Source organism: Littorina saxatilis, linkage group LG17 (genome assembly GCF_037325665.1).
Source record: "Littorina saxatilis isolate snail1 linkage group LG17, US_GU_Lsax_2.0, whole genome shotgun sequence".
Lineage (NCBI taxonomy): Eukaryota > Metazoa > Mollusca > Gastropoda > Littorinimorpha > Littorinidae > Littorina > Littorina saxatilis.
The window spans coordinates 35,619,510-35,633,843 of NC_090261.1; the positions used below are offsets into that span (position 1 = coordinate 35,619,510).

General features: G+C 40.8%; 1 protein-coding gene across 2 annotated transcripts in view; it reads left to right on the plus strand.

The window, feature by feature from the left end:
* Positions 1–456: 456 nt before the first annotated feature.
* LOC138953403 (UDP-galactose transporter senju-like) overlaps positions 457–14,334 on the plus strand; it is a 19,469-nt gene continuing 5,591 nt past the window's right edge. Inside the window, exons 1-5 of one of the 2 annotated variants that reach the window (XM_070325205.1) lie at positions 457–1,809; positions 4,573–4,690; positions 9,244–9,290; positions 9,866–10,005; positions 13,513–14,322. In XM_070325205.1, the coding sequence (XP_070181306.1) occupies positions 1,725–1,809; positions 4,573–4,690; positions 9,244–9,290; positions 9,866–10,005; positions 13,513–14,199 (1,077 nt within the window). In that variant the 5' untranslated portion in view covers positions 457–1,724 and the 3' untranslated portion in view covers positions 14,200–14,322. Of the gene's footprint in view, positions 1,810–4,572; positions 4,691–9,243; positions 9,291–9,865; positions 10,006–13,512; positions 14,323–14,334 lie in introns of those variants that run through there. The other variant, XM_070325206.1, reaches the window with a different exon arrangement.

A 14,334-nucleotide genomic window follows, 5' to 3' on the forward strand; every position in this document is an offset into this window, starting at 1 on the left:
GTTTGCTTGTTTTGAGTAATAGGAAAAACAACAACAACAAACAAACAAACAAACAAATAAACAACAATAATGGTTATCCTACCTCTGTTGCACACACACACACACACACACACACACACACACACACACACACACACACACACACACATACACACACACACACATACACACACATACACACACACACACATACACACACACACACACACACACACACACACACACACACACACACACACACACACACACACACACATTTGGAAGATCTGAGAGAAATGATTTATTCATTTGAGAAGAAAAATGAATGTATCATGAAATCTTGGTTTTAATTGTTCAGAAATGAGCAAAAAAACCACACAAAAAACAAACAACCAATAACAAAAAACAGCAAGAATTTAACAAACAAACAAATAAACAAAAAACATAAAAACCACAACAATAAACAACAAGCAACAAACAACAAAAAAGAGTGTTAAAAGCTTGACCGATGAGCAGAAGAGCATTTGTTCCTGAAGGTTATAATGGTTTTCGAGAGATTTGGGTGTCTCGATAAAGGGGCGCAACTTGTGTTGGCATATGTTGGGCGCAAAGTAAGAATCCGGGGCAGAGTTGGAATAATCGGGATTTCCCGAAACTTCATTTGATTTCCAACAAAGCGCCGCATTTCCGGAAACGAGCTGCCTCGTTCTAGAAATGGCAACCCTTCGACTGGCACAAAAAAGTATACCCTTTTCACAGGTCATGAATAAGGTATATGAAAAAGCAAGGTCTTATACAGGGAAAGTCTCGAATTGGGGGTGTGGGGGGTACACTGTGTAACAATTCTCTCAGTGACACTCAGCGCATGCAGCTAACTAGTTGCTGCTGTCTCGATCTATTTTGAACACAATGATTTTTTTTCTCAGAGTAGAGTGTTAGTTTGTTACAACAGGCTGAAATCATCTTTAATTTGAATCAACATTTTGCAACAATCAATCACATCAATATAGCACACAGACTTGCACATTACGTTTCAAGAGCCTAGATTACCATGCAGTGACAAGAGCCTACTCAGTAAAGGGACGTAATGCTGTCTCTGCAGCCCAGAGAGACTGTGTGAGTTTAATATATAATCAGTTAAGACTGAGTAAAAAACTATTACAATCGATAGTTACCAGTGAAAAGTTATATCGGAACACTCTTGTTGTGTTTTTGTTGTTGTAAAATGTAAGATCTGAAACGTTAAAAATGGGTGCGTATCGCTAGCAAATTGGTGCGTTTTGGTTGAGTGGGATGGGTCGCTGAACTGTGTTGTTACAGCCCGCCGAAGTTATCAAAAGTGTTTTTGCTTTTTTGTAATTCGGTTGGTTTGGTGCGTTATACAATGCATCTGCTTTTTCAAGACTAAGCATTGATCACTTTAAAACACAAGGATCATCATGGGCCATCATGACTTGTATCATTTTACATCGCATTCTAAGAAAGAGCAGAATTCTCACTATGCGCGCGGTACATTTCTAGAATCGCGTAGCGCAAAGTTGGAATTCCTACAATGGCGGCCATTGTTGGAATTCCAACAAAGCGCAGGTCATTTCCGGAAAAGCGCCGATGACGAGATGGGTCGCAACAGCATAGTTAGGCGATGCGTTTGTCCTAGTGATCGACAGCGTGTCGTTCATTCCGTGTTTTGGTGAGGTGGCTAGTGCACAAGTCAACGTGACGGGATAACTTGGCATCCAGCAGTCATGGGGCTCATTTCAGCGGAGATGTTTCCCACGAAACTCAGTTTCATTATCTTCATTTCCTACATGGGATTGTTCATTAATCAAGGTATCACACACCCGTTTGATCCTTCTGCCAGTGTACTAGTTTTGAAACTACATAAATAGTATTGCAATTACTAGTTTGGTTGTTTTTGTTAGTTTGCTACGTCATTTGATACATTTGCTATGGAATAGCACACTGAATCTGAAAGGAGTACATGGCGAATTGTGTCTGAAATTAAGTGGAGATCTATGATTAACTTGGTCAGTTGGTGCATTAATGTCTATGAGTATGAGCACTATAAAGTGCAACCCCCCAAAAAATAAGGCAGTAGACTGAAGTATGAAAGGAGTGATAATTATTTTGTGGTATAAATCTTTCATTCGTCTGTTAAATTACAAAAGGGTAATGTGAACTTCAGGGTAGTCGTTACCATACAAATTAAAATACACAATTTTTCTCTTCAAGTTGAAGTCATTTAATAATAATAATAATGCATAATATTTATATAGCGCATGTATCCAGGGTTAAACCCTGCTCAAAGCGCTGTACAATCAAAATACTACGACAACATAACATTATTTAACGTGCAATCAGTGAATTAAACGCACATGTATGTCAATGAATAACAGTAACACATTGCTCTATAAAACATTATCACAAACACACGCACGGGCACACACACGCACTACATAAAACAAATTGCACAATAATACATTATCACAAACATACGCACTTACACGCACGCAAATCACATTCGTGGAAAACTATGTACAGTACATTGGACAAAAGTGACCATCAGGAACGGACCAGGCTTGAAAATGTATTTCACGGTAAATCACTAAATGTTTGCGGAAAAGGTGTGTTTTTCGTTTTGATTTGAACTGAGATAGGGAAGAGCAACTGCGAAGGTCAGCGGGCAGTGAATTCCAAACAGAAGGGGCCTGATACTTAAAGGATTCATCGCTTTGCTTATTTTTCATTTGATAATTTTTACTAAGTCAATCTAAATAAGAATTACTGTATAACTAGGCATTTGATCATTGATTACAACTTTTGTCATTAAACATTGAAAGAAGCTTTTAAAAAAAAAACCTATTGGTAAACTTAATTTATGGTGCAAAGCATGTTTGAATCATCTGCTGAATTTCAATTGTTTCTTTCACAACTTCTGATATTTTATACATGTATACATGTATATATCTCACTCTCTGTCTCATACACATACACACAAATTCTATCCATATTCATCTGCCTTAGGCCAAAAAAAATAATAGGTGTGGTTACGGTAACATATCCAAAAAAATAGGGTAGGAAGGTAGGCAATCACTTTTTTTTGTTTAAACTTTTTTTTCTAATGTGTACAAATTAAACCTACTTGACAGGGAAATAAGTGTGCGACTCGGGCGCTTTCGCTTTCATTGCGTTTTCTGCACTCGTTTACTTGTTTTTTTGGGGTATTTTTTTGACAAATGTAATAAAATGTTATAGGGTCGGCCCCTAAAAATAGGGTAGGTCGGGTTACCGTATCCACACCTATTTTTGACTCACATGCGAAGCAAAAGTGAGTCTATGTACTCAACCGAGTCGTCCGTCCCGGCGTCCGTCCGTCCGTCCGTCCGTCCGTCCGGACGTCCGTCCGGCCGTCCGGAAAACTTTAACGTTGGATATTTCTTGGACACTATTCAGTCTATTAGTACCAAATTTGGCAAGATGGTGTATGATGACAAGGCCCCAAAAAACATACATAGCATCTTGACCTTGCTTCAAGGTCAAGGTCGCAGGGGCCATAAATGTTGTCTAAAAAACAGCTATTTTTCACATTTTTCACATTTTCTCTGAAGTTTTTGAGATTCAATACCTCACCTATATATGATATATAGGGCAAAGTAAGCCCCATCTTTTGATACCAGTTTGGTTTACCTTGCTTCAAGGTCAAGGTCACAGGAGCTCTTCAAAGTTGGATTGTATACATATTTTGAAGTGACCTTGACCCTGAACTATGGAAGATAACTGTTTCAAACTTAAAAATTATGTGGGGCACATGTTATGCTTTCATCATGAGACACATTTGGTCACATATGATCAAGGTCAAGGTCTCTTTGACCCTTATGAAATGTGACCAAAATAAGGTAGTGAACCACTAAAAGTGACCATATCTCATGGTAGAAAGAGCCAATAAGCACCATTGTACTTCCTATGTCTTGAATTAACAGCTTTGTGTTGCATGACCTTGGATGACCTTGACCTTGGGTCAAGGTCACATGTATTTTGGTAGGAAAAATGTGTAAAGCAGTTCTTAGTGTATGATGTCATTGCTAGGTTTAGGTCAAGCATGTGAGTCGTATGGGCTTTGCCCTTCTTGTTTATTTTAGGCCTTATCATATAAAATAATAATATTTCATAGTTTTTGTTTTTTGGAATACAGTATATATGTCCTGTATATAAAAAAAAAAGTCAGTCAGACCGAGTTTGGTTTTCTGCTGACTGATTTTATTTTTAATTTCAAAATAATTTGTATCTTAAATGAATTAAAAAAATAAAGGTTGGTGTAGAAATGTTGGAAAAGTAGCAAGCTACTTTCAAGAAAACAAGAGGGAAATTTACCAGCATGCCGATGTCCTATCCCACACCACAAACTCATTGTCAGTGATATTACTGATAATAACTAATATAACATTATTAACAGAATTTTCATTTGGAAGGGTGTTCAACTAATGACCAAAGTAAGGATTGACAAATTTTCTCTGTGGATATTTCAAGTGTTGATTAATCACAAGATGCTGCTGATGGAGAATGCTTAATTTTTTTCTCTCTCACTTTGTTCAGGAATTCTGGTGACTACTTCCAAGTCAAAAGACAACAGTTACAGCTACAGTACAGTGACCGTGGTACTGCTGACAGAATGCCTCAAACTTGTGGCTGCCGTGATTCTCTATATGAAGGAGTAAGTATATATTATGTGCCAATGTTTGTATAATATGATGTAAATAATACCTGGATTGTAAGACATAAGTACTGGACAATAAAAGGTACTACATGTATTACTATTTTATGATTTTTCTGAGATGAAAATACTTGTAAGAAGTATAGTCGTGAGAGAAGAAAGACTAGAACTGGCACACTATGGACATTAAATCCATACATGTGTTGAATGACTTTTGAATGGTTGGGTTATTGAATAGTCAGAATACCGACACACACATACATGTATAAGCACAAAATCAAATGCACACTGAAACACAAACACACACACCCGCATGCACAGATTCTTGAAAAGAAGATTATGTGGGTCCAGCTTGCCAATGTGCCCATTCTGTTCTAGTGTAGCCATTCATCCTACATTCCCTCCTTCTGTTGGAGTCCCTGGTCACCAGCTGTGAGTCGCTGTGAGTCACAAGCGGCATGAAGGAGATGATTTGTTGCAAGTCAGAGAGGATTTATGCACACTTCCTCGCCCATGACTTCACTCTTCTTTCCCAATGCCACCCCCTCCCCTCTCCTCCCCCCCCCCTCCCTCTGTCAGGGGTCAGTCTTTTCACTCAATTTTGTAAATCAAGAGAGAGAATTTTGATCCGATAGAGAACACACATTTAAATAAATCCCTGCGCTTAGAACTGTACCCACGGAATACGCGCGATATAAGCCTCATATTGATTGATTGATTGATTTACATACATACATGCATGCCTGTTTCCTAAATCATAATAACTCCTTCTGCACTTACTGACTTAGAAAGTAAGATTGGAAAGTAACAAACTACAAAATAAAAGCAAAATTCTTTTTATGCTGCGATGATTTTCCGATTTTTTTTTTTACCGTTTTGTTTGTGTGTAGGTATTTTCTGTTTTATATTTTTCTTTTATTGTGTTCCCCAATACATATCGACGTTGTCATGGAATTTTGGCATTTTCGTTATAAAAAGCTTTTCATGAGAAGGACAGAACTGATTATTTATGTATATTTTTATTTATATGAAATAGTGTTTATAGAAGGAAAAAAAGAATGTAAAATCATGTATTGTCAATCATAGTTAAGAGAATATTTTTCATGGATCAAATCAAAATCGCCAAAAATGGAATTGTGCCAAAATTCCACGACATTGATAGTGTCTTTTCTGTTAAATTTTTTTCGTTTGTTTCTCTTTTGTTTGTTATTTGTTTCTTTCTTTATTCATTTAGGTTTCTCTTTATAGGCTCAGATTTGAGTACAAAATGAACACAGGGTAAAGGAATCATCCTTTAATAGTTTTCATTGATAATTTTCTGTTCTTCTCATTTGTTTTGCGTGTCAAATAGAGTATTCCTGTGATACCTTCAGAAACTGTTTTATGTTATTATGTATGCACAAGAGTGGGTTGGGGGTGGGGGTAATTACTGTAATTTTGTTCAGGAAACACATTACTATTTGTTGACTTCATTGTGCAATATAAGCATGAATATTGATAACTCAGAAGTTGAAAGACAGCCTCTCTTGTCTGCAACTGATTTGTGTCTAGAGTCCGTTTTGAGAGCAAAGCTTAAACAAATAATAATGATGTCTTTGAAAGGAAAACGGTCTTTCACAGTGTTCAGATATTGCAGCATCCTATGTATTCTTTGAGTACAGGTGATCCCCCCCCCCTCCCCATCCCCTTCCCCTTCCCCTTCCAGAAAAAAAAGAACTACAAACAAACCCACAAACACTACAACAAAAATTCAGTGTCAGTAACAAAATATGCAAATTAAAGGCACAGTAAGCCTCCCGTAAACCATCACAGAGCTCCCCGAGCGTCTAAATACAGTACAAGCATACTTCCATTTGAACGCTCACCGAACGGGAACATCCTGGCTGCTTTCTGTCGAGCGTGAGACATTTTCCAAGAATTTATTTTCGTGGACTTGGTCCTCTACAACATTGGCGCCTCGTTTTTGCGCTAGACCTAACTTTTAAAATCTAAATAATAAATTGACAGCTTGTTACACAAACATTCTTTAATCATAAAAGAATTCGTTTTTCATCAAGACAAGATCAGAACAATTCGAAGTTGTGAAAGTTTAAAAAAAGAAAAGCCCGGAAGCAGGGTCACGCAAGGGTCGTAGCAGACGACGGCCCGGTGTATCAGTGCAAATCGCCGTTCCTCTCAACAGTCAAAAGCCATCGCTAGAGTTCTTGTGAACCACAGCCGTTGTTTTGTGCATAAAAAACGTGCTATTGTAGATAAGCTCACGTCGAGTCGCATTCAAATGACTAACTATGACGACTGCATTCTGAAAAGGGGGAAAACTGGATCACACGGGTTCACGATGGCTCAGGGGTAAGATAAACCACGCAAAAATAAATTCTTTGAAAATTGTTCGCTCTTTACGGAGGGCACCTAGGATGTTCTCAATTGGTGAGTGTTTAAATGAAAGGGTGTTTGTACTGTGTGTAAAAGCCTGACCGTATCTGTGATGGTTTACGGGAGGCTTACTGTGCCTTTAAGTTGAAGTGCAATACCGAGTCACTCATGCATACCCCCAGCAAAGGACAAATCCTCTCTCTCTCTCTCTCTCTCTCTCTCTCTCTCTCTCTCTCTCTCTCTCTCTCTCTCTCTTACACATACACACACGCACACACATACACACATAGTCTCTCTCTCTCTTACACACATACATACACAAAGCCCGGACACCCACAAACATACACACTCTCTCTCTCTCTCTCTCTCTCTCTCTCTCTCTCTCTCTCTCTCTCTCTCTCTCTCTCTCTCTCTCAAGCCAATTCACACACACACACACACTCATACACACAAAACACACACTCATACGCACATTAACAGACGGACACACACACACCAAACAAACAGTCATACACACAAAAACACACATACAAAATCTCACACACATACACACAAAGTCTCTCTCTCTCTCTCTTACACACACACATACACACATAGTCTCTCTCTCTCTCTTACAAACACACATAGAATATACACACACATACACAAAGCCCGGACACCCACAAACAAATACACACTGACTCTCTCTCTCTCTCTCTCTCTCTCTCTCTCTCTCGCTTTAAAAGCATGTTTACATTGCTTATTCTGTTACCCTCGATAAATAAAGTTCAGATCAATTCAATTCAATTCTCTCTCTCTCTCTCACACACACACATACACACACACACATAGGCACTCCCCCACATGTTTTCCCTCTCTCTTTGTCTCACACACACAAACACACACACACACACACACACACACACACACACACACACACACACACACACATACACACACACACACACACTGGGATAACCATTTTACATTGAGACTGAAAATTCTCCTGGCAAAAACGACATGATTACAAGGCTATTCACTTCTCTTCTTATGTGTTGATTGCCAATGTCATTGCTTCTCCTTTTCAGGATATTTAGAGTGTATCCGTGGCAATTAAAAGGTGGCATGAATAAGAACTTACAGACAGAGCAAACACACACACTAGTAAACATGAAAAGAAAAGGTAAGGTGATTCCCTCTCGCCTCCGCTCCCAAACAGTAAGGTGTCACAGGTGATAAATTATTATGGCGTTAGGATGTAACACATGATTTTTGCAGTGGACATAAACAAAATTAGATAAAATTAACTCCCTCACACTCACTCCCTCACTCACACAAACCTGTACAAACAAACACACACACACATTCTCTCTCTCTCTCTCTCTCTCTCTCTCTCTCTCTCTCTCTCATACATACACATAAACACACACTTACAAACACACGCAAACGCACACACACATCAACACAGTCACGCACACACACATCAACACAGTCACACACACACACACACACACACACACACACACACACACACACACACACACACACACACACACACTATCTTTTCACTCTCTCTCTCGAACACACATAGACACGCGCACACTTACATGCACACACACAATAACACATGTGCACACAAACATGCACACACACGCGTGAGAGAAAGGCCCAAGAGGGGATGACGTCACGATGCATTGACGTCAAAATATCTTGACGTCGTCTACTTGCGCGAGCATTACGTTGTAAACTCGGAATTTACACCCGCATAAAACGGCCTTGGGTGGCGTTTGATAAAAAATCGAATCCGTAGAGAACCACCGCCGTATTTAATTGAGTATGTTCCCAAAGTTTGGTGAACTCTGTCCCCAACCGTAACCACAGTTTGGCAACAACGAATGCTTCTTTATCATGTATTATCGGGAAGAACATTTCTCAAGTCGATCTCAGTATGTGTTCGTGGGATACCTCCAGCTTCGCTGGGATAATGAAGCAAGCAAGTATATTATGCAGCTATTGTGTAGATTTTTGGCAGATATGTCCATATGAGATGGAGCTGAGGGTGCTCTCATTCCATGTTACTAGAAAGTTGTAGGTGGTTAACATGAATGTTAACATCAGAAGCAAGGTACCTTTCAACAATCCAAAAACATATTGTTGTTGCATGAATTAGATAAACAATTGGTTTTTGTTTTGTTTTTCAGCCATACAGTGTCAGAATTTACAGCTGAATTCATCAAGCACAGAAAGGGTATGTATATATTATGTGAGCTTTTGTTATTGACATTATTTCCAAAGAGTCTACAAGACAGTGTGTATGTAAATTCTGTTGGACAAATTGTCCTCTTAATCTCTTCTTCTTTTTCTGCGTTCTCATTTGAGTTGAATTCTGACCATGTTAACTACCAGAGACTGATCACATCCAACACACATTCAGCTAAGTCTTTATTTACTTGTTGCATTCGTCTCATAATTTTTTGTCTGTTTGTCCACAATAAAGACCATTCGGTTGATGTAGTTGTGAATAAAATAACAAAGAAAATGAAAAATGGACAATAAAAAACAAACAAGATTGAGCGGTTTTAACGTAATGAATGTTGTGAATGTTTTGTTTCGTCAAAAATTATACATTTCATTAACTAACATTCTTGTTTTATGTTCCTGGCTGAGCTATTTTCAGAAATCTGCTATTAAGTTTGCTTGTTGTATTCATGCATGTTATCAGATGTCAGTTAGCAGAATGGGTTTCTGATGACCGATTTCATACCGTCAGGGGTGTTGTAAACTGTGTATTTAAATGTTGACTTTTTTACTGGATGTTTTCAGTGCTGATGCTGTACTTCATCCCAGCAGGCCTGTACTGTCTCTACAACAACCTGCAGTTCACCAACCTCGCTAACTACGACCCCACCACATACTTCCTTCTGCTCCAGCTGAGGGTGGTGGTCACAGGTGTTGTTTTTCAGGTAGGACAAAACTTTATGTCGGGTGATGCTTTCCCTACAACATGTCGAAGGCTGTAAAATGTATCAGTTCGTGCCAAAGGAATCCATATATTTATGTCAGAGGGTAGAGACAATGTTGTTGTACAAAAACGCTTCATGTTGACGTTGCTACAGTGAAACAGCCCTATATTTAAGACCTCAGATAATCTGAGAAAATCAGGTCTTAAAAGACAGGGAGTCTTAAAATGGAGATAAATGTACAGGTGTTCTTAATAAAAACAAATCTGAAATACTAGGGTCTTAAATAGTGGTGGTGTTGGATCAGAGGGGAGGGAGGTCTGATGCAGCTGTAGTTGACTTGAAGGCTTGTGAAAAAGGGAGTGCGGGGGAGGGATATGGCGGTGGGGGTGAATATGGGGAGGAAATTGATCAGGATACTGAAATGTCAGGTTTATTGGTGAACAAGCTGATCCTATCAATATGGTCTGTAGTTTTTAACACAACCTGTTACCCACATGTTTGAATTTCTTTATTTTATTCCCAGTTCATCAACATGTTGGCAGATGGCCTTGGACTGCACTCTTTGTCCATAAATGGATCACAAATTTACTGTTATACATGTAGGAGAAAGCGTCCTGTAAACATTATGGAAATAATTGCTATCGATTTTATTGCAAAACTAGCAGTCAGGCCCGGCTTCGCCCGGGTGTTTCTGACCTCTCCTCTCTCACAAACCTCTAGAATCTTATTCCAATGTGGATAAAAAAAATTAAAGTGTGAGTTCATACATTTGGATTTATAGGCAAGGCAAGTTTCTATTTCGTTCAACGTGTTCTCCGTGATTGGTGTACCCCTTCTCACACCCACTTTAGTTGCGGTCTGATCAAACCACGCATACGTCATGAGTGAGGGCGTCATACTGTATTGAACAGGGGAGAGAAGTCTGTAAATTCACGTGATCTCTCCCTGAGGCGATCGTTTCGTAAACAGTGTCTGGAAAATTCGAGACACAGACTGTATTATGTGCGATGATTGGAAAGGGGGGGGGGGGGGGGGTGTTGGGAGTGTGTGTGTGTGTGTGTGGGGGTGATAGCGGGTGGGGGGGCAGCCCTTGAGAATGACACGGTATACTGGTTTGATAATAGTTACCTCCCTTCCATGGGTGACAAAGCATGTCACTTACCTCTCTTGCACTATATAGCCTGTATTCATTAATGGGGAGGGTCATTATCCGAGGAAGGAAACAATGTCTCGAGAAACTAAAACCCAGGTGCATATCTGTGGGTTCAGGGCAGTGTGCATGCACACTTTATTGTTCCTACCTTTTGCCATCTCTGAGGTATGGCGACCACAGACACAAACACACACACTTACATCCATTCTTATATAGCCCGGCTTCGCGAGTTACCTCCATTCCGTGGATAACAAAAAAAGAGTTACCTCCCTTTAATTCTAGAACCTTCCTAAAAATTCTAGCTCATTGCTAAATCAGTTACTACCACCAACATCATTTTACCGTTTATTGTTAAAGAAATAACTTTCACATGAGTTATCTCCCTTCCTTGGGAACATTCTAGATACGTGAGTAGTGAGGACCCGCGGTGTGTTTCTGATCTCCCAATCAGACATGCCTGCATAATCAGAGTTGCCTCCCTACTATGTATAACCAAGTAAGAGTTACCTCCCTTCGCTTCTAGACATTTCAGGAACTGTCTAGTCATTGTTCATTCTTAATTTCTTCCCGTCATAGGAGCAATAGAGCGTCTCTAATGTCACTGGCATGATGTGCTTGCTACATGTGAACGCTAGGCACCGAACTGGTCTTGCACTATATAGGCTGTTATTGAAGGGGAGGTTCATAATCTGAGGAAGGAAACAATGAATTAAGAAACAAACACCCAGGTGCACATCTGCGGCTCCAAGGGAGTGTGCATGCACAGTATCTTGTTCCTGCCTCTTGCCATCTCTGAGCTATGGCGACCACACACACACACACACACACACACACACACACACACACACACACACACACACACACACACACACACACACACACACACACACACACACACATTCTGTTATATATACAAGTGTGTGTAATTCTTTCGAGTGTTTTATCTGTACGAGGGCATGAGAATTCTCTTCAGTTTTGCAATCGTGCTGATACGCCGCGGCTTCGTGCTTTGATCTGAATACTCCGGAATATGACGTGAACCTGCTGAGGGATGCAGACGCGGCTTGTGCTTTGATGTGTTGTAGACGAAATGTAGCCGTTTTAGTAGACATGCAGTGATGACATCGAGATTGCTATAATTCTTTTTTCTTTTAGGGGGTAAGGAAGGTGTTGGTGTGGTGGTGATGGGGGATGATGGGGGTGCTGGGGATGGTGGTTGGGTTGGTGTTGATGATGTAGGGCTAGTGGGAGTGGTAGTTGTGGAGTAGGCGGTGGTGGTGGGAATGGGGGTGGTGGTGGTGGGGGGGGTCGGATCTGGGGATTGAAAGGGGGGGGGGGGGGGGGCAAGTTTACTTTTTTTTTAGAAGAGCCAAGCCACAACTAAAAGTTTCTCTCTTCGGGGGGGGGGGGGGGGGGGGAGGCGGAGGAGGATTGGAGGGCTGGCAGCGCAGCGGCGTCGGCAGCGGCGGTGGTGGTCAGGTGCACATCTTCACAGTCACAGGAGTGCACATGCACGACATCGTCTTCCTGCCCCCTCCCTTCTCGGAGCTTTGGCGATCACAGACAGACAGACACACACACACACACAGAGACAGACAGACACTCTCTTTTATTTATATGTATAGATAATTTCCAGCCAAGTCCATTACAATTGTGCTAGGGAGAACTATAAATTAGTAGAAGTGTTTCATTTTCACTTATTCCCTATTATTCTTTTTACCGGAAGCAATTTGTGGACTTAAAAAAACTTCTTTGGTCACAGTTGAGATGAAAATATTTAACATTTTCTACCCCACCTATGTTGACCAAGGTTTTTTTTGCCGAGACCATCTGTGCTGCAGCAGGTCACTCAGAATTGTAGTAACTGTGTAGTAACTGTGTATCAACACGCTGGAATGCAGGCGTCAGATGGACGTTACAGGAAGCGACTAAAGCTAACAGTCTGAGCAGATATATCCGTACCTGGTCAGATAGAGCCATATGAGTGGGTACGGATATATTCGTACCTGGGAGACAATGAGTTAAAGATAAAAGTTAAGTTTGTCAAAATGCTGCATATATTCCTAATCACTGAATCCTTAATTGTTGTTCGACCTGCAAGCAAGGACACTAAATGTATGTATGCATAAAACAGGACATAACAAAATGCCTGTCACTTGCATATTGGGCTTGGAGTGTGTGTGTGAATGATGTGTGTGTGTTTGTGTTTACTGTGTATATGAGTGCTGTGTGTGTGTGTCATTAGAAATCTCCAAAGATTTCATTCGCAAGCATACTCTTAAAAAGTCTATGTGCTCTGGCACTCATTCTATTCCTCCCCATTTATCTTACCTGTTGCCATACCTTTGTTGCAGTTTCTGTTCAAAAAACATCTGAGCAGAGTCCAGTGGGCGTCTGTCTTCCTTCTCACCCTTGGCTGCATCATCAAGGAAATCAGCCACGTCACCAAGGCCACCACCGCTGCAGCAGCGGCGCAAGCAGGCTCAGCGGAGGCGGCAGGGGCGGGAGCAGGAGAGGTTAGCTGGCTCGCCTTCTTCAACATTCACCTGGTCTTCATCCTCCTGCAGGTGTTTTCTTCCTGTTTCGCTGGAGTCTACAACGAGTACCTGCTGAAAGACGCTGGCTGTGACGTCCATATCATGATGGCTAACGTCTACATGTACGTCCAGTCTATCCTGTGCAATCTCATCGCACTGACCTGTAAGGGTGAACTGTTCTCCGCCTTCACGGTGGCTGGACTTTCTGCGCTGGCTCAGCCCTCTGTGCTGGCTATCATTGCCAACAACGCTGCCATCGGCATCGTCACATCTCTATTCCTCCGTACTCTCAACTCCATCCTCAAGACTTTTGCCTCTGCTCTAGAGCTCATGTTCACGGCTATTTTGTGCTGGATGATTTTCGGTATACCTGTCGACCTGTACACTTTCCTGGCGCTGTTAATAGTGATCGCTGCTACGTTCCTGTACGCTCAGAACCCTGTCGTGAACAAAGCACGAAACGAGGTTGTGGCGGAGGCAAAGCAGACAGACTCAAAAGTTTGATGTTGTGGGGTTACAGGAGTAGAATTCCTTAGAACAAAACTGGATCAGTTTTGAGTGGGTTTTAGAAGGGTATTATATTAAGAATGTAACTTAAAAAAAAAAAGTGTTATGCTATCTGTGAACTGTAACCTTGTT